This window comes from Anabas testudineus, chromosome 4, assembly GCF_900324465.2.
Source record: "Anabas testudineus chromosome 4, fAnaTes1.2, whole genome shotgun sequence".
Lineage (NCBI taxonomy): Eukaryota > Metazoa > Chordata > Actinopteri > Anabantiformes > Anabantidae > Anabas > Anabas testudineus.
In genome coordinates, this window is record NC_046613.1 from 13891719 (window position 1) to 13912047 (window position 20329).

General features: G+C 39.3%; 3 protein-coding genes across 4 annotated transcripts; 1 reads left to right on the top strand and 2 right to left on the bottom strand.

Moving 5' to 3' along the window:
- Positions 1-573: 573 nt before the first annotated feature.
- Positions 574-3729, bottom strand: ndufb5 (NADH:ubiquinone oxidoreductase subunit B5). 2 transcript variants are annotated; one of them, XM_026345294.1, is made up of 6 exons: positions 3509-3729; positions 3041-3123; positions 2752-2818; positions 2585-2646; positions 1470-1576; positions 574-776 (listed from the first exon to the last, which is right to left on the bottom strand). In XM_026345294.1, exons 1-6 carry the CDS (start codon positions 3690-3692, stop codon positions 656-658), a joined length of 624 nt encoding a protein of 207 aa, XP_026201079.1. In that variant the 5' UTR covers positions 3693-3729; the 3' UTR covers positions 574-655. The 2 variants fall into 2 exon arrangements, with proteins under 2 accessions (XP_026201079.1, XP_026201078.1); XM_026345293.1 differs by having other exon boundaries at positions 3503-3729.
- Positions 3730-7592: 3863 nt separating this feature from the next.
- On the bottom strand, positions 7593-16220 carry actl6a (actin-like 6A). The gene is made up of 14 exons (XM_026345279.1): positions 16042-16220; positions 14668-14744; positions 13208-13382; positions 11745-11845; positions 11450-11547; positions 11181-11275; positions 10621-10727; positions 10178-10267; positions 9994-10055; positions 9471-9585; positions 9189-9269; positions 8623-8718; positions 8393-8479; positions 7593-8289 (listed from the first exon to the last, which is right to left on the bottom strand). The coding sequence occupies exons 1-14, from the start codon at positions 16064-16066 to the stop codon at positions 8209-8211; spliced, it is 1290 nt and encodes a 429-aa protein (XP_026201064.1). The 5' UTR covers positions 16067-16220; the 3' UTR covers positions 7593-8208.
- aldh7a1 (aldehyde dehydrogenase 7 family, member A1) lies at positions 16215-20106 on the top strand. The gene is made up of 2 exons (XM_026345272.1): positions 16215-16317; positions 17871-20106. The coding sequence occupies exon 2, from the start codon at positions 17876-17878 to the stop codon at positions 19502-19504; it is 1629 nt and encodes a 542-aa protein (XP_026201057.1). The 5' UTR covers positions 16215-16317; positions 17871-17875; the 3' UTR covers positions 19505-20106.
- The last annotated feature ends 223 nt before the right edge of the window (positions 20107-20329 follow it).

The window sequence follows — 20329 nt, forward strand, 5'->3', positions numbered from 1 at the left end:
TAAGATGTCCGAATGACAGAAGCTGAAAAACCCACTCGTTTGCAGCGTGTGAGCTGACAGACTCGTGTTGCCACCTGCCAACTCCCTCATGGATGACACAATACTAATGTGTGATCTGCTTCATGCAGAAACTACATGAACATCTAACATCTGGGAAAAAACCTTAAGGTTGCAATTCTCTGAAGCCCAAGTCATTATCAGTCCAAAACATACAGATATTCAGTTTGCTAGCTAAATCTAAACCTTTATAATGTTGATTAAGACAGTAAGAGAAATTTAAACAGCTAATCATTTCCCATATCCTCACATTTCTCCTGCAGGAGTTTCTGAATTGCCAGAGTGGTGAAAAGAAGCCCACACAGACATGGAGAGGACACACAATCTGTGGAGAAGGCCGAACCACGACATTTGTTGCTGGTCAAGGCGTACTGTCCACTGAGCAGCTGAGCAACTGCTCAGCCAGTTATTAGTAGCTGTCTGCGTTCAACTGCCCTTTAGTCACAGTGTTTGTACCCAGTGAACATAAACATACCTTTCTGTGTGAACCCAGCAAAAACTTCAGGACACAAGTAATCAGAGTACATATAGATACTTTATTTACGTAAGAAGGGAAACAAATGTACAAACGGTGAGACCGGTCGGCATGATGTCTGGATTAATTGTCAGGTGTTGACTTAGCGCTGTAATCAATTAGCTCCTTGTTGGGTGTCTCCACCTGGAACCAGGGGCCATCTCCCTTCTGCCTCATCTGTCGACGCACCTCCAGCTGTGTCAGTCTGTAGATGACAAATCAGTCAGTGAATTCAAATAAACCATGGTTTAATATCAAAGCTTCCCCTTTGTGTGCACTGAATCTTGTCAACACCTCGGTGTGATTAAACAAGATTTAGAGTCACGCAGAAAACTGTGCCAAGAATACGTGATAGACAACTACATCCAAAACTGGCTGAATGAAAATCAACACAAACTCACAGTTTCTATATTCCTCTAGTGTATATTACTCCTGCAGTCACTGCGATGGAAAGAGCTGACCAGATACTCTTTCTTAGTCCAAACTGCTGATATGATCTTGTATTCAGAAGTTAGTTACAGACCAAAGCTTGCAATCTAGGGCTATATGATTCGTGTGTGTAACAAATGTAAGTTTAGTGTGTAACCAATAGTTTAATTAATTTTAAGCCTCATATTACAGTGCTTCTCAGCGACAGATTTTTATTAACACTTGAGTTAAGGAGCTGCATTTGATGCTTCAGTGCAACATGACATGCACTACAATGACACCCATTCAAAGAAAAATGGCAAAGTTAGCTTAGTCTTGGCTTGAACTGATCCTCTTTGTATTTACTTATATCTTACTGTAACAGGTAAGCAGGTTCACACAAGAGGGTTTTAATGACAGATAGTACCAAGCTTGTATGAAGATACAGTGTGGTTTGGCTACTACATAAGACTCCAGCACTGACACGCACCTCAGGTCTGCCTTCTCTTTCTCTATTTGGATTGCAGCCATCATCTTTTCATAGTCCTTCACTGGGGAATCATAGATGTTCCGTGCAATCCACCTGGTGATGGGGTGCTGTATTGACAGGGAAAAATAACTTTTTAAAACTTCAGAAGTATTTAATGTTAGTAAAGCATAAGACATATTATTAGCATCAGTTTAATCACGTGATGTGCACATCTTGCAGCGCAATGTTATCATGATTTCAGGGCTGCCTCAGTCCATTAATCGATTAGTCTTCCTTTATCATAAATGATGAGTCATTATTTATATTGTCATGTCTTGCTTTTAGCTAACTCTTTTTAGATGTTTAGTCTGACTACATTCACCAGCTGATGATCAATAATACCACAGAAACAATTTCACTGGTATGACACGGGTCTTGTGACCCACAACAGTTTGCCTAGTTCCCCCAGGCTGGAGTAAATGATGCCATTATCTTCCTGTTTCAGGAAGAAGTTCTCTTTCACATGGACAAAGCAGGCAGCACCCTGAGGATGTTTTTGATTTCTTCAGTGCCTTTAATACAACCCAGTCTGTCCTGCTATGAGAGAAACTACAAAAGATGCAAGTAGACTCCTCCCTAGCCTCTTGGATTACGGACTACCTCAAGACAGATCACAGTTTGTACAGCTGCTGATTTGTGTCTGAGTAAGTCTGCTCTATCTGTAACTTCACACACCTTTATTCATACAATTACACATCATAAATTATAGTTTATGTAGATTAAATTTCCCTGTTTGTATGTTACAGGTGCAATTTATTTATGTGTTGATATTTTTGTGTAATGACTATTTTAACACAGGAATTTCCCATTTGAGATTAATAAAGTATCTATCTAATCTATCTATCTATAATAATCAAATAGCTTTTACATTTCTCTATATTCTCACTATGTGCATGAAAAATGAGCAATGCACAAGCTCCTCTCTTAAATGCTTATTAGAATAATAATATGTGGGCATCTGATAGCTGTTTTAAATGTTCTACCATAACAACAGCTTTGTGAAAGATAATTACAGTGTACACCTCCTTCCCCGAATCAGGGGATTGGGCAGCATATCAGAAAATCGAGTTAAATACCTTGTAGTACTCCCAATACTCAGGTTCATAGCCCTCAGGAATTTCCTCCAGCTCTGCCTCACCTTCGAACACAATCACAGTAACACTTGTGTCACATCTTAAAATATTAAAAGTTCAAATGGTACAGCACTGATACACAAAAATGTATACACTAAATGCATACTTACCAATGAAGATATTCACACAGGTTACAAAGACAGCCACAGGAATTCCAGTCAGCATGATGTAATATTTCTGTGAATAAAATGAAAAGACAACTATGTTATTCCACATGGGTAGTGCCCAAAACTTCATCACTACAATACAATACAATACATCAATAACAAATGGTAATGTGACTTTTTATCCATGTTTTATTTCAGTATATTTCACTTCTATGTCCTAAAAACTATGATCATGTGTGCAACCCCTGAATTAATGCCTCTACAATGGATGAGAAGGTGTTATAGTACTGACCAATGAGTTCAGGAATCTCTTGTCATAGTATTCAGTAGGTTTGATGACAAACACTTTCTTTCCATGACCCCAACGAACAGCCACTGCAGAACAAGACAAGAAATGTTATGACCATGTGTTTGCCAAATAAAGTCAGGTACCAGATTGGTGTAGTATCAAAACCCTCATTATTTCCTACAATAAAAGTTTAGTCGACTGACTAGTCGATAATTAGGATATGAACTAATGTTTACAGAATTGTGTGCTAAATGTATGATGAAAATAAAGAGCTGCAAATGTCATAGTAAACAAAGAAGAATAAGAAACTATAAGGTGCTTTTTATTTTTTGTTGACAGGACAAACCAGCGTTCCCTGCTAGCTAACGTTAGCAAGCTAACAAGCCTCGACGCAAGGTCACGAAAACAAAGGGACGCGTTTGGAGTCAAATCTCTCACTCTTTAACGAGCCGGGGAGTCTCTTACCTTTACCTGTCTGCGGGATTGTTCGAGTGAGTAAATTTGCGGCTGTATGTCCAGATTTCAGAGGACTCAGTCTGGCTGCAAAAGCAGCGGCAGACCTGAGGAGACTCATGCCCACCATGACAACTGAGGGCGGACAGGCCAACAACACGGACTGTGATTGGTTAAAGAGGAGTGAAGCCGGAGCCGCCATGTTTAGTCAGGGAAGAGTGGATGAAGTTAGCTTCATGTTCGACAGGTAAGGGCAAAGTTGAAGTTCAGTGGTGGACATGTGTCTTCACAATGGACCTGATCCAACACCACTTTGCTTAAATACATTTTAAAAAGAAAAGACTTTCATTTAAGTCCTACAGTTTCCAAATATACACCTTTCCAAAGTAATGTGGTCGAATAAATAGTCTACTCGAACATTTTACTCAGGTATCAGCAGCAATACCAACTAAGTTACCTAAGTAGAAGCAGAAATATATTTGTTCATAAAAATATGAATGAAAGAACAATATTTGCCTCTGGCTTGTAAGTTTTAATTGTTGGACTGTGTTCCTTTATAAAGGAATAGGAGGAGATGTTTCAGTCTCAAGTTATCAGTTTATTTAATAATCAATTAATAAAGTAAATGAATATTAGAAGCAAAATGAATAAAGCATACAGAGCTCTGGGTCTAGATCTTCCTATCCCTGGCAAACAACAAGGTGTGTGACTGACTGTCTTTCCCTGACCCAGTCCTTTTGTACAGAACAAGTGTGTGCATAGACATTTGCACAATCTTCATCCGATCTGACTCCCTCGACTCCCACGTCCACCTGTAGCGTTATCTGACTCCGTGACCTTCACCATCATCCGTCATCTGTCCAACTGCTGCTCTCCCATCCGTTGTTATCGGATTCCATGTAGCCTTTCATCCGCAGCAGCCGTTCCTGTGAGAAATCCTGGACTCTGAAACAGTCCAAACAGTAAAAAGAGACACCTTGTGCCTAGGCCCCCTCGGGGCCACGTCACCCTCATATTTTGTAGCTCAGTTTCAAATTGCAATCATCATTCTCGTAACATATATTTACATGATATACTGCAGAAATTGGTGAAATAATATAATAAAATAATATAAAATACATGGGAATTTTACCATTTCATTTAAACCCTGTGTTTTAATCATTAAGGGTTTTACTTGGATTTCCTGACACATTAGTTACAGAGATGCTACAGACAATTACAGTTCAGAGGCTAACTTCAGCAACGTCTGCGTGATTGCTTTTTAATTCTAGTTTAATCGAATAATTATGTAGATACCACACTTATAACATCTATCAGCAAGAATCACAATACTATTCAAACACCGAAACATATTTTCATTTGTTGGAATTAAAAATTAAATAAAATGTGTAAGAGAAATGCATGATGGGTAATGTGGAAAGGTAAAGATGGCGGCGTCCTCGACGGCAGGACGCGTTTTGACTCTTTGCAAACAGTTTCAAAATGTGTTCAGGATTTCCTCAGCTTTAAAAGCTCAAAACGGTGCCGTTAATTTGTCCAATTATCGGTCTCATTTTAACAGGTAAGAGTCTGCAGCACTCGGTAAAACAGGACGTTTTTGGTTTGGTTGTTCAGTGTAGATATGTCAGTGACTGTGTAGTTACAGTAAAGTGAATATTCATTCACTCTAATGTGTAAATACCGACGCATGGTGTTTTCTCATTAACACTGAATTAGAGGCAGATTTACTAAGCTCACACAAGACTTACTAGACGGCTGAGAAACGTGCTCTTCATGATGCTTTGACAGTAGCTCAAAGGCTTTCCTGTTTAATCTGAATACATGAAGACATTACAGCCACATCTGACAGGTCAACAACAGATTTAAAATAAGATTTCAGTAGTACTGGGATATGTGGTAAGAGGACAACACACCTCTGTCAGTATATTTCAAGAATATTAAATGCTCAATTTAGATTTTCTTTTAAAGGCCCTCCTTCAATCTGGACTATAATACTCATTAATTTAGTAAACGTTTCCCAGAGCTTTTCAAAAATATGTGTGGGTAAGGTACCCCGTATTACTAAGTGCTAGTACTTTTTTATTTTATACAGGATTTATTCATTTGAATAAAACATTGCATGATCCTGTCTTTTTGTTGTTGAATGTTTGGTATTCCACTTCAGGATTTAGGGTGGATTATCCCTTCAAGTTAACTGTATGAGTTTATTTGCAACCACCAGGGAAAAGTCTGTATCTGCTGCCCCATCTTGGTGCAGTCCCATCACCTCTGTGGGCCAATGTCGAGCTCTGCATACAACCATCAGCAGAAGAGGACTGGACGAGTTCTTTGATTTCTCTGATAACTGGGGAGAGACAAACGTGAAATCAGGTAAAACACTGACTTCAGTGACAACACGCACGGTGGGCTTGCTGTTTTGGTGAAAGACGGCTGTCAGAAAGATTGTAGTCAGTGTATGTCATCTATATTGTATTTGTTGATATTGTTTAAATGCACAGAAGATTGAAAGGATGCATGGAAGGCAGCTAACACTTTTAATATTTTAATAATATTGTAGGTGCACCATGGACTGCCAAACAACTGAGAACAAAGAGCAGCGAGGATTTACACAAACTATGGTAAGAGATGTGGAGATGGCGCTAGCGCTTTTTAGGGTAAACATTTATCTGCTATGTTTAAACTGTCGTTCTGTCTCAGGTATGTGCTCCTGAAAGAGAAGAACATGCTGCTCACACTCGAACAGGAAGCGAAAAGGCAAAAGGTTCAGATGCCGAGTCCAGAAAGATTAAGGAAGGTTGGTATGAACTGACACCTTCGTCATTACTGTAGCAAGAATGGATCACAAAATAGACAGATGAACCATGTCTGACAGAACTGACTGGGATGGTAAAGTAGGAGACCTAACTAAGATAAAGCTCTCTATCTTCTTCTTCGCAGGTTGAACGTTCAATGATCAGACTGGAGACGGTGGTGAATGAGAGAGAGACAGCGCTACGTCTGCTGCAGACAGGACAAGAGAAAGGCAGACCTGGTGCCTGGAGGAGGAACATATTTGGATACGTCTACTGGTGAGTGCAGAGCATCTTTATACACATTGTTGGGTTCAGACTTCATTGTCAAAGCTGATGTTAGACCTGCTGCAGGTGATTTGTAATCGGAGACCAGTGAGTTGGAGGGACGGAGCTTTCAAGGAAAAAAATAATGTCGTCAAATTTTTTTCTCCATCAGGTATCGGTTCAAAGAGTATGCCATTCCTTGGTACATGAATAGAAGGTACAAGCGAAAGAAGTTCTACACACCTAATTTTGTCCAACCACATATAAGGTAAGATATCACACACATGCAATTTAATGCACTGAGAGGGTAAAATATCGTATTTTTAATACAGTTTAACCCCAAGGTATTTAAAATTCCTGTTTTTAACACACTTTTCTGTCTTGCAGGTTGCGCATAGAGAAATATCTTCGACAAAAGGCCAGGCAAACTATCTTGAAGAAGCAAACACAAGCCAAACTAAAGGAGAAGTTTCCTCACATGAAGATTTCCTCCTCATAGAATATCCAGCTGTTTTTCTTTTTTTGCTAACAAGAAGTGTTGACCGATGTGAACCTGACATCTCTACATGTGACCTGCAGAGATGATTGTTGATAGACAGTCCAAATCAGTTCTATTTAAATTAGATACAGTCTCAAGTGTATTTGTCCAGCTGTCATTTGATTCTACAATATAAATGATGCCACATTACCGTGAAACTTTTTGTCACTGTTTTCATACTTATTAAATCATACAGTACATCTGATATTGAGGTTTGTTTTTCCCCTCAACATATTCTGACTCAGTAAGGTGAATGTTTTAGGTTTGGGAATCATGTGGCCCTGGATAACCAAATGTAATATTTGGTTATTAGCAGATGCTTTATCCAAAGTGACTTTCATGAGAGGTACAAAGCGAGCAAAAGGAAAAGAGGAGAGAGACATCTTATTTTCATCAGTTTAACATCAACCAAGTGCCAGTCTTAATGCAATCAAACTAACAGTGTTTCTGTGCGAGTAAAAAAATAATCAGTGGTTTGTGTAAAAGTAGTCTTACAATTTATCACAAACTCATTAAACAAAACAGGGCTTTATTTTTAAAAGACCAAACAGCCAATGACAAAGTGAAGTGAAAATTAAATACAGATTTTGTATCAATGAACAAGTGAGAAGTGGCAAGCTTACAACAGAAAAACGGCCTACAAAACAAAAGGTATTCACTTCAAACTGTGGGGCTGTCTCGTCACATACACATCCTAATGACTCCGTTTACATTATTCTGCAGAAACCTTGGACAACAAATGTCATGTTACGTGGCATTTTTCTCCAGTGTGATCAAAAATCGGACTTACACGACCTACAGTACATGACTATAAAAACTGACGGCTACTTTTTGTAGATGCAAGGTTTCCTCAAAACACCAGCCACCTATAGATAAGGCATCAGACTGACTGTTGGGACAGAAGCAAAGTAACTTTAACCCAGTTTCTTCAGTGACACAGTATATATTGTAGTTTTTTATGACTATTTTCTGCAATAAATCCCAGACATGGCATTTGGACAAAGTCAGTATTAAAAACACTTCATACAAAACAAGCAATCTTCCATAGGTGTTCCTGAGGGGTGAGAGATGAGTGAAGGGCTTCGGGCAAAGATTGTGATGGAGGAGAAAGCTCCAGTATCAAATCAAGGGCACTTCCTGTCCACACACTGCTTCCCACCCTCTTCGTACTCCTGTTTGGAGATCCACATCTGCTGGAACGTTCCCTGTCAGATGCAAAACACACACGTTAGATGTTTTATTCTGTTTGCAGATTAACTCAAACTCACGTTCTTATTTATTTATTTTTTATTTGTTTTGTGTCCTTACAAGTGATGCCAGGATGGAGCCTCCAATCCAGGCACTGAACCGACGCTCGACTGTAGTGTTGTTGGCTATCAGCTTCAGCCTCATGCTCTGCAAATAACAGACAAACATACCTTTTTCAACTGTGGCAGGGATTACCGTTCAGTGATGTGTGTGAACATCAGACCAAACCATAATGTCATAATGATATTAATAAGTATACAGTATACTGACAAGAAGCAGCATTGACTTACTGGAGGGGTTTTCTGAGAGAGTTCTCTGTTCAGTCGGTCAGTGAAACCCTGAATGAGTGTATTTCCTCCAGTCACCACCACACTGCCGTACAAACCCTTAAACACAGCAAATGGAAGATTGTTTCAAAATCAGTGCTGAAAATTGAACAGGCACATTGACTGGCTCTCGTCAGGCTGTAAAAACATCCGCTGATCTCCGTACACTGTAAAACTAGATTCATGGAGGTATTATATCACAGAGAGCTGTAAATTACATGTGTTGTAGCATATTTGTCTCTATAAGCTGTATGTAAAAAACACTTGAGTTAAAAAGCACATGTCAACAGTCTTCATAGGTGGGTTTAATGTCATGTAAATGAAAATGGCAAATACTGTTTGTGTTAAGCATATAAGGCCTTACTCATCTACATTCTTAATACAGCGAAATTACCTAAAATAAAATTAGGTACTACCGATTGAGTCATTCAAAATTTATTTTAGCCAGGACCATCAGCAAAATAGATAAAATTTCAGGAGTATCTAAAAGATTTTTGACGCAGTAAAAGGTTAAAAGATCGGATACTCACTGGTCGGATGTCAATGTCACACATTCCCACGCTGGTCGTCACCACATGGCCAACACCCAACATGGTGTTTCCAGACAGACCCTGAAGTGATCAGACCAAATGCTCACAAAGCTAATTCACTAAACATAGAAAGCAACAACTCCTAACAACCTTTAGTCACCAAAACAGAGGTGACTGTCTTAATTTGAAGCAGTATTTAGCGATGGATTTTTTTCTGGTCCTGATGCCTTTAGTTATTTCACTATTAAAAAATTAGCTAAGGAGCAAGTTAAAAACACACACCTTAGCATTGGAGGGGTCGAACAGTCCCTCTGGGATCTTCAGCCTCTCCGCCCCAAAGTCACAGTTGTAGCCATTGGGCAGCTCATAATGAACAGTGGGCATCTGTGCAGCCACCCTGTTCAAAGAGAAGTGAGTTACTGTGATTTAATTTATTTAAATCATAGGGTTGAACTGGCATTTAACATTTTAAAACGTGCTTGCTGCTTTAGCATGTACTGTAAACTTTTATGGAAGTTATGGGGATAAGTAAACAAAAATGTACATCATTCAACAAAATAAACCCTTGCTGGTGGTTAAAATGCCAAGTTTAGGTGACCCCCGAACTTCCTTATTTTCTGATGACGATGTGAAGAAGCACTGGTGCATAGCAAATAGTGGCTCAAAGACTATAAGGTTTTAGAACTGAAAACTGCAACATTTGTAAGAGCTTTAAAAAACACTACAATTAGTGGACAACTATTTAACAAGGGTAGAAACATCTGAGTAACGGATGCTTGCATTCATCTGCAAATTATTTTCTTACTGTTCGTCATATGGAGAGTCTGACACTTGCAGCACAGATGCCTGAAAGTCCTGGATCACACACTGCAAACAATAAAACAAACTTGTTGAGACACTCTGATCCAAACAAAATGCCAACAAACTGGAGACTCACTTATTGCTGCAAGCTTATTACAAAAAAGCTAATGATTCTGAGTGACTCTTACATTACACATGTAGTTGTGCCACGACCGAGTGACTTGAGGTAGTTTCTCCTTTTTCTTCCAGCTGGCAGGTGCTCCCTCTCGAACTGCATCCTGCAATAATTAAAAAAATGTGTCTTTGTATAATGCTTTATATATAATAAATACAGAGAGGCAAAAAACTGATGTTGTAGCATAGATCTCAAAAGATCAAAACATAAAGTAGATATAAAGATGTCACATCAAAACATTACAATAACTCAACTAACTGATTAAAAAAAAAAGAAAAGCAAGAACAAAAACATTTGATTTGGGCGTCAGTGTGATATCACAAGAAGGCAGGGGTAATATCTGTAGAAAATGATGCACTACTGTACAAAATACTAAAGAAATATAATTTTCCTTTCTACACTAAAAATGGAAACTCCAAAATGAGTCCAAGTGTCTTTGAGTTCAGTGTGTCTTACCTTTGATGCAATCATATAAGGAGGAATTATTTCAACATTTAACTCTTGGAACAGTTCCCTACACTGCATGCTCATGAAGTCTCCAGCCAGGGGTGATTTGACGATGCCTGTCACAGAAAATAAATAAACAACACATGACGAAGGAACAGAAGTAAATTTCTACCCTGTTTACTTACAACACAAACTTTTAGTTTAAAGTTGCTCAACTTGATGGATCACTGCGATCATAATATACATGTTGTGACCCCCAGTTCTTCAGATCCATGACCTGAATCATTCACATCTTTATACACATTATACTGCTGTTCCACACAGTGTTTTAGTTTTAAATGCAGGTAGTGACCACCATTTGCACAATAGTAACAGAAGCCTCTGAGAACAGTTGGCTCAACTGTAAGTCTGAGATGCTTGATCTAACCAGCAGATGGCAACATAAATCATAGGAGAGAAGCTGCTGCATAAGCTATTAAAACACTATTTATCGCTATTATATAAATGAAAGAAAATCTGCAAGTAGACTGTCAATATATATAAAAAAAAAAATCATATTTATTGTTTACCTTGCTGCAGGACGTAGCCATCGTGTACTGGAATGGCTGTGGTGTGTGTGGCCCCACTGTCCAGGACCAAGCCTGTAGACCGCCCATTTGCAAAGCTTAAATACGCAGAGTAAAGGAAATTTGAAATAATTCAACATATACTAGGTACACAATCCTGTCATAAGAGAGATAGCATTCTGAGACCATTATCAAACAGTAAAGGACAAATAATTCACTTCTACAAGCTACAGCCTATCTTTGTCTGGATGAAGTAAAACAGTAAAGGATACGCAGACAGCACAGCTGATTTGCAGAGGAAGAAGGCAGGAATGTTGTAATGCTCAAACATCAGCTCTGTTAGTTTCTCTCGTTTTGCTCGCGTGTTCCACTGTAAACATAAAACACAGCTTACTCCACTTACAACATAATTTGTCAGCACAACACAAGTTGATATATTGCTCTATGAGGAGATGAGATCCAGCACAGGAAATAAACTCTTTACTGAGTTCAGGGCCTGGTGGACTCTGATCTTTTTACACTGAATATATAGCCAGTGTTGTTAAACTCCAACAACTGCTAACTCACTGATGCTTCTGACATGAGCACTGGATGCAGACTGGGTTCAGACTTGAAGTGCATCTTGTAGGTGTGATCCAAAATGGCCTGGAAACTGTCCCAGTCTTCAACTGTAAATAGCAGAAAAGAAAACAAAGGCAGGGTTTACTGAATGTCAAATAACCATTAAATAACTGCCAATATATACATTTTCAATATTTCAATATTGAGAACAAAGGACAAACAATAATAATCTATGCTTAGCATGAGATGAAAACGTATCGAAATCCAAACCAATCCAAATATCTTAAATAAATAATAATAAAATAAAAAAAACTGTAACGTCGTCACACAAAACATGCCTCTTCAATCATCATCACTGCTGGGTCAGATGGTGGAGAAAATGGAGCAATAAGTTCCCTGATGAGCGTTTTAGATAATAATTTGAGCACCAGGCACCAATGTTCCAGGTCAGCCCTCTAAGGGAGCCTGGAGTCCCAGTGTGCTGTTCTGCTGCAATTAACATCGGAGTTACACTCATTTCTAAATAGCCTTGCAGCCAAACTCCACTGGACCAGAGCATCGTCAGCTAGGTCAGTGCATCAGAGCGCTTGTTAGATATCTGCTTTTACTGAAACTCTTCAGGTGACAGAAATCAAACGCACCTGCAAAATGTGACATTCTATGGTAATAACATACAGGAAGTGCAGACTTAACATTTCACTGACATCAAGGCTATGTCTTTAAATGCTTTTATTTTTCTGACAGGTGAAAAGAACCAGTGAAAACTATTTTCCTGTGGTTTAAGTAATTCATTAAAAAATATCAAACATTCACTAGACCCACTTACTAAGTTACTTGTAGTGTGGATGATTGTTGTAAACTGTAAAAATGTAATGGACCCAACTGTATTGTATTGACATTTTAGGTTGAATGAACTGATCAATCAAAATAACAACTTGCATGCAGATAAAATAGATAATTATTATTATCTATCTTTAACCAGGACACCTGGTTAAAGAAGGTTAAACTCTAGTTTAGTACTGAGGATAGCTGTGGACATGTGATCCACATGTTGGCTGTGGATGTTGGAGTAGAGCAAACAACAAGTGGAAAAAAATCTGATCATTATTAGTCTGAATCTGAGATGGGGAGAGGTTTGCTATACATCAGGAGGACACTGAATGGGAGAGCTCATGATACTGCAATTCCTTGGTGGTCCAATAATCAAATAATATTCATAATGATCAGCAGTCATCTACATGCCCGTCAAGACAAGTTCATTTAGAAAAGTCAGCTAACACACCAAAACAGTCTAATTTTGGATATAAATTAAGCAGAAGAGATTATAAATAATCATTACAAGAGTTAACGTCAGAGACCATGAAAAATAGGGCCATACACTTAGAATCAATCCATGTATTTTTGCTTTCACAGCTCATATGAATCCATTCTCAACACTGCATACAGACAGTCGAAAAATTCTCACTCACTCATGCCATTCTTGAGTGGAGACATGACCTCCATGTTCTCTCTTGGTACCCTCAGCTGGTTGGTGTCAATGTAGTAGGTGGTGCCACTCTGCTTGCCCTTGTCACCATCTGTCTCCATGGGTGTACTGCCATCTTCTCGGTCAAGGCTCACACCTATCACGGTGGGGAAGTCCGCCTGAGGCATGGAAAAACAAAACGAGACACCATGCAGGTCATGACACGTAACAATATCAACTTCCTGACGGTGACATAAAAACACAAAATGGATAAACCTACAGTGTTACAAGTTTATCCACATTCCAACATAAATAAATTCACATTTTTATGAAAGGTGCTGACTTGCAATGTTCCTCTGACACATGAGGACAAAGTATGCCACTCTTTGGAAATACTAAAAAGTACCTTTACTAATAATGAGGAATGAAGGAGAGATCACTGCAGAGTGATGCTGCCTTGTTTTTAAAGCAAAGTAAGCCTAAAGTCAAACTGAACATGAAACCAACACAAAAATACCTCGCAGATATACATAGAAAGATGGTAAAAGTAGTAAGTAATCATCTGCTGTCTGCTAGGGTGTTGTAGAGTCTAATCGCTGTAGGGATAAAGGATCTCCTCTATCCCTCAGTCCCGCAATGCAGTTAGGTGAGTTGTCCACTGCAGCTACATCTCTGGTCCACCAGGATGTGTAGGGGATTGTCAGTGTATAGTAGAATGGTCTATCTTTTTTCTGTGTGCGTTTCTCTGACACAGCCTCTAGTGAGTCCAACCTCATTCCAGTCACTGTGCAGGCTTTTTCCACCAGTTTGTCCAGCTGCCTTGCATCCTTCTGTTTTATGATGCCTCTCTAGAAAACATCAGCATAAAACAGCCCACTTGCTACTATAGTTTGGTAAAACATTCGTAGTGTCTTCCTGCAGATGTCTTCACCATCTTTTTCATCATTCATCATCCCTTTTTTATGCTGCACATCTGTGAGAAGTGACCAGTCCAACTTACTGTCCACAACTAGATATTTTAGGCTGGAACCACTTCAATGTCTGCACCCACTGAAGAGGGTTAAATCCTTTTAAAATACATACTAGCATACTAGTTACGCAGACTTGGAAGTTTGATACAAATTCTTAACTAGCAGATTAACACATTGTTAACATTGACAATGACACATTGTTCTGTGGAAAAATGACATACAAGTACAAACAACAGTCCTAAAGTATAGCAGTATAACAATATGATAAAGGCCAGTGTTCATATTTCACTTATAAAAATAATTTTACATGAGACCTTAAGCACAGATAAATCAGAACCAACAAGTATAACAAAATGAACTCAATTTATGCCATATGTCTCTAGAGTGAGAGCCCTCATTTTCTGACACTGGCGTTACCCTGGAGGGTAGATGAAGATGCACAGAGGAAGAAAAAGACACATTGTTAATCAGGTCATTAGAGTGATCCACTTACCTTGGGACAATCTTCTCCTGCATAGCCAGCTCTGACAGAATAAGAGCCAATGTCGAACACCAAAGCTCCCACCTCGTCTGCAGAAAAGAGAGACATTCTGTGAATTTGATTGAAACTGTAAATTCCTTAACATTTATTTACACAGTGGTTACAGCTAGGGACATAATAGTGCACAGAATCTTAGTATAACCAGTATAATTATTTAAACTACGCACTTACACATGAACCAATTATTCACAGCTTGCTTTCTAAACAAATACAAGTATAAAACTGACATTTATATTAACACTTTCAGAGAAATATTATAAGATCGCAATACTGGTATTTATCCATTACTGCTCTTAATGTTCAACACACTATGTTTATTGCCATTTTTGTGGTCTTTGTAAGAGTATTTTTCTCAATAATTCAAGTTAAGAATAGGATATCATGTCTGAAAAGCATAGGCTAAAACTATTTTATAAAAAGACAAAAATATTCACCATCCAGTTAATATCAATTTACTGAGCATAAGAATAATATTCAAACATGTTAAATTTAAAAATATGATTAATCAATTGTGACTTTGATATTTAATTGCAATGATATATGAAGTTGAAAAACATATTGAGCAAAAATGACAGAGGGTTTGTCGCCACAGATTGCTCAGCTGATACTGAGCTTAGGTAAGGCCTTAAAATGTGCTTTTTATGATGAACATATTTCAATCCGAGATTTTAAAGCCAATGTATTTGAAGAAAAGATGAAAACCCCAAATGAGTAACCTTGTTAATTTTAGATTAGATAGTCTATGGACTAAATGTTTACATGAAAATCCTATTTCTCTACGTAACTTTTACCAGTTCACCACACATTTAAACTGTCAGGTCAAACAGTGATATACTGTATATATCTATATAGATATAGATATGTATATAGAGAGAGAGTACAGCAAATCTTAAATAGCACACTTAACGTTAGGCATTACGTTGTCTTCATTTAAGCCACTGACAGATCTTTGGAGAAGTATATCCACTTCTAAGAAAGTTATATTTACCGCTGTCGTTACATAAACAGGACCTGGTAACTCGGTAAGCCCACTTTCATTCATTTCCTTGCTAGCTAGAGAGCTAGCGGCAGTGTGGTTGCTTTACATGCTTATTGCATTAACAAAGCTCAGCTTTAACCACAACGCGACGGACAAAACAATATTACAATAAATTCACATATTCGTAGGTGGGTAAAGGTGTTAACAAGAATACAGCTGTAGTTTACAGTTGAGCTAAATGTTAGCACAGCTAGCATAGCTAGCTAAATACAAAGCTAGCTAACGCTACAAAACGGGACAACGTGGACAACAGTTCTGTTTTATTTTAACCATGAAATCTCACTCACCGCCTCCATACACTCCGCCACTCATCCTCTAAATGATCACAACAGCAGTTTTCTCAATATAAGTTATTGCAGCTGAAACAAAACCGCTAAACGGTTAATCACAACAAAGGGGAGATGTTAGCATGGATCAATCTAACAAAGCAGGCGCCACACTGCGTCCAGGCCGCTGTCCAATCAGGACGCAGCACAGTGCCATAGTACTTCCGTTTGAGCTGTGACGCAGGCGCAACGCTCTTCCATGCTCAGTGGACGTGGCCCTGCGGACCGAATAATAACGTGAGTTAAAGCTGCCGATATAAGTATGATAAACTCATTTGGGTGTATTAAAATCCGATGTGCAGATACTGTAAGTGCAGGTTTATAACTGCACGATGATATTAATGAGTGTTAAACTGCAGGAGCTTCGGTAACTTGGGTTGTTTAGACTAAGCAGACTTGACGCTGATCTCGACGACCATGTCACTTAATGCTGCAAAAGCAGCAGCATTCACATGCAAATGCAAATCTGAGGTGAATATTAAGGTTAACAGTCGGTGATATTGTCGTATTAACGGTCTTACTTATAACTAAGTTCAAGTTTCACAACCTCGTGGTTGATCAATTCATTGCATGCGCATGTGGTGGCCATGGTTGGGTAACATGCTTGTCAAATGGTTAAACATGGAGCTTTGGTTATATAACACATAAGGAAATTATAATGAAACGCATACAACTCCACAATTGTGAGTTATGACCAGTTGCAGTCCCTAATACATAGTTTTTAACCTTCTGCTGTCTATGATAAATGTAGGCAGGTAGCTTGTTCAAATTATCTTGGAGAATTTGCCACAGTTCTTCTGTGGATTGAGTCTGTCATGTAATCCCAGAGTGAATCCATGATGGTGAGACCTGTGGACTATACAGAATTGACCATCTGTTGCAGATAGTTCTGTATGGCTCTGCCTATATGTTTGGAGTTGTCACGCTGCAGAAAGAATTTAGGACAGGCCTGACATGTGAATGATTGATGCATGAACATGTCATTGTAATTAATGTACATTAGTCTAAATTTTCACAATTGGTCTCATGTATGCCTTAAAATAATGGACATTTCCTACAGCCCAAGGTGACCTCTCCAAATTGGTTCTTTACTATAACCAGCTGTCTAAAACTCAATTAGATTCAGTTTCTTATCATAAAAGAAAACAGACAAATATTCACACTGGAGGAGCTGGACCCAGTTAATTTCAGTTTTTAAAAAATGACAAGTGATGAACCAGTTTTCAGAATTGTTCCAGATTAATCTTGTGTCACATGTCTTCCTAAAGGAGAAGTTATAGAAAAAAACTCTTGTTTTCATGCTACCTGTCTCTGGTAGCACAGGTCTCCAACAGTGAACTGTAGCACAACTGATGCAACCTGGATAACCTTGTTATTGATTAATTTTTGAAATACAAAGTTGATTCTTGACCTTTGAAACAGCAAAACGGGAACTCGCTTGAATTGTTGAGTAAATAATTAGTAGTTTGACAAAAAATGTAAAAGCTGTTATTTTGGTAGCCAGTTAGTTGAAGGTGTTTTATAAAGGAAAATGTCACAATTCAGTTGTTCAGTCTTCCTTAATATGAGAATGTGCTGCACATTGAATATTTTGTACTGTGTTGAACAAACTAAGATACTTAATGACATTACTTGGAGTCTAGGAAATTCTCACTATTTTCTGCCAGTAAAAACCTTATAAAAAAAAAAAATGAATCTGAAGACAGAAGAATCTGATCTAAACCTTGTGGCGAGGTTGGTTTGTTAGAAGTTTAAACTTAAACATTCATTTTCCCTTGGTTTGTTTGCAGCACCCATGCAGCGCTGCCTGACCTTGACGTTTGCCCGGCACAGCAAGCTTCTTTTGAGAAATACATTTGCATCTGTCCACTGCCAGCAGTCAGCAGCCATGTCAGGTCTCCTCATCAACCAGCCCAAGTACTCCTGGCTGAAAGAGCTGGGCCTATCTGAGGACAACCCTGGAGTTTACAACGGAAGCTGGGGAGGCAGCGGGGAAGTCATCACATCCTACTGTCCAGCTAACAATGAGCCAATCGCCAGAGTTACCCAAGCTACTTTGGCAGAGTACGAAGAGACTGTCCAAAAGACGAGGGAGGCTTGGAAAGTGTGGGCAGATATTCCAGCTCCAAAAAGAGGGGAGATTGTAAGGCAAATTGGAGATGCACTTAGAAAGAAGATCAAAGTCCTTGGTAGCCTGGTGTCTTTGGAAATGGGCAAGATCTATGTTGAAGGAGTGGGTGAAGTTCAGGAATACGTTGATGTCTGTGACTACGCTGTTGGTCTGTCTAGAATGATTGGTGGGCCAATCTTGCCTTCAGAAAGACCAGGCCATGCCCTGCTTGAACAGTGGAACCCAGTTGGTCTCGTCGGCATCATCACTGCCTTCAACTTCCCTGTAGCTGTCTACGGATGGAACAATGCCATTGCTCTGACCTGCGGTAACGTCTGCCTCTGGAAAGGTGCTCCAACCACACCTCTCACAAGTGTTGCAGTTACCAAGATTGTGGCTGAAGTTCTGGAGCAGAATAATCTGCCCGGCGCAATCTGTTCCATGACCTGTGGAGGTGCCGATATTGGCACAGCCATGGCGAAGGATGAGCGTGTGGATCTACTGTCATTCACTGGCAGTACCCACGTTGGCAAGTTGGTGGCCATGATGGTGCAGGAAAGGTTCGGTCGTAAGCTGCTGGAGCTTGGTGGAAACAATGCTATCATCGTGTTTGAGGATGCTGACCTTAACCTGGTGGTGCCCTCTGCTGTCTTTGCCTCTGTGGGGACTGCTGGCCAGCGCTGCACCACAACAAGGAGGCTCATGCTACACGAGAGTGTTCATGACACAGTGGTTGAAAGGCTAATCAAGGCCTACAAACAAGTCCGCATTGGAGACCCCTGGGACCCCAGCACCCTGTATGGGCCTCTGCACACCAAACAAGCTGTGGATCAGTATTTGGCAGCTATTGAGCAGGCCAAACAGCAGGGCGGTACTATAGTCTGTGGGGGAAAGGTGATGGACCGTCCTGGAAACTATGTGGAGCCTACCATCATCACAGGGCTGGCTCACAATGCTTCCATCGTCCAGACAGAAACCTTTGTCCCCATTCTGTACGTCCTTAAGTTCAAGACAGAAGAGGAGGCGTTTGCCTGGAACAACGAGGTCAAGCAGGGCCTATCCAGCAGCATCTTCACAAAAGATATGGGTCGGGTTTTCCGCTGGCTTGGGCCCAAAGGATCCGACTGCGGCATAGTTAACGTCAACATTCCTACAAGTGGAGCAGAGATCGGAGGAGCCTTTGGTGGAGAGAAACACACAGGAGGTGGAAGAGAGTCTGGCAGTGATTCGTGGAAGCAGTACATGAGGCGCTCAACGTGCACAATAAACTACAGCAAGGATCTTCCTCTAGCCCAGGGAATCAAGTTCGAGTGAATGTAGAGTTAAAGCTTTCGGTGAGCCCGAAATGACAACACTAAATGTTTTTCAGAGCCGATAAACGCAACAGATTTATAGCATTTTTGCAAGCGATTAGGTCAGTTTGAAATTAGTTCATTTTGGATGTGTGTCATTACTTATCTATCACATCTGCTGTATGTCTGTGACTTAAGCCTTAATCCTGGATTTAAATTATGGTTTGAAGATACTTTTGTGATAAAGGTCAAAGGTTTCCGAAATGTTGATGCACTTTTACAAGCACTTAAAAAGAGATGACTGTACCACATTAACACTATATAAAATACATCTTGCTCTTATTTTGGTTAAAAACTGGACTGGACACTTAATGTGTAGAATTCAATAAGATGACAATTTTATATAAAATAGAAGAAGATGCTCATTAATACAGTACGCACCATTTGTATGATTGTACTGCAAGAATTTCATCAGCACGCTTGGAAACAACAAAATAACAATAAAGGTTAATAAAGGGGGAACTCTTCTGTTTTAGCATTAAATGCTGTTCTTTTTCAACTAAAGCCCTCAATCTGTTTTTCTGGCAATCAAACAATAAATAAAAAGCATCCTGTTAAAGTGGACTTGTTTGACATTTTCTTTCCCATCTTACAATAAAAAAACACACACAATCATTCCTAAAGCTTTAATCAAGTCATGAATATCTGCACATTCAGGCACGATGGCTGTGTCATATTAACCTCCAAACATGAAGCCTCTTTTGAAAAATTGAAATTGTCTGCAGTTGTTCTTATCTTAGAAAGAATTGAATTAATTGTCCTTTTTTTTTTTGGATAAAGGACAGGT

Bases quoted from the DNA above. Each gene is read 5' to 3' on its own strand.
- actl6a (XM_026345279.1), bottom strand. From the start codon at position 16,066: ATGAGTGGCGGAGTGTATGGAGGCG. The intron at 13,383-14,667 runs GTAAGTGGATCA...TCCATGCCTCAG, and splicing joins CAGGAGAAGATTGTCCCAAG to GCGGACTTCCCCACCGTGAT. The intron at 9,270-9,470 runs GTGTGTGTTTTT...TGATCACTTCAG, and splicing joins TCGACCCCTCCAATGCTAAG to GGTCTGTCTGGAAACACCAT.
- aldh7a1 (XM_026345272.1), top strand. From the start codon at position 17,876: ATGCAGCGCTGCCTGACCTTGACGTTTGCCCGGCACAGCAAGCTTCTT.
- ndufb5 (XM_026345293.1), bottom strand. From the start codon at position 3,692: ATGGCGGCTCCGGCTTCACTCCTCTTTAACCAATCACAGTCCGTGTTG. The intron at 2,819-3,040 runs GTCAGTACTATA...TTTTATTCACAG, and splicing joins AGAGATTCCTGAACTCATTG to AAATATTACATCATGCTGAC. The intron at 777-1,469 runs GTGCGTGTCAGT...TGTCATCTACAG, and splicing joins AAAGAGAAGGCAGACCTGAG to ACTGACACAGCTGGAGGTGC.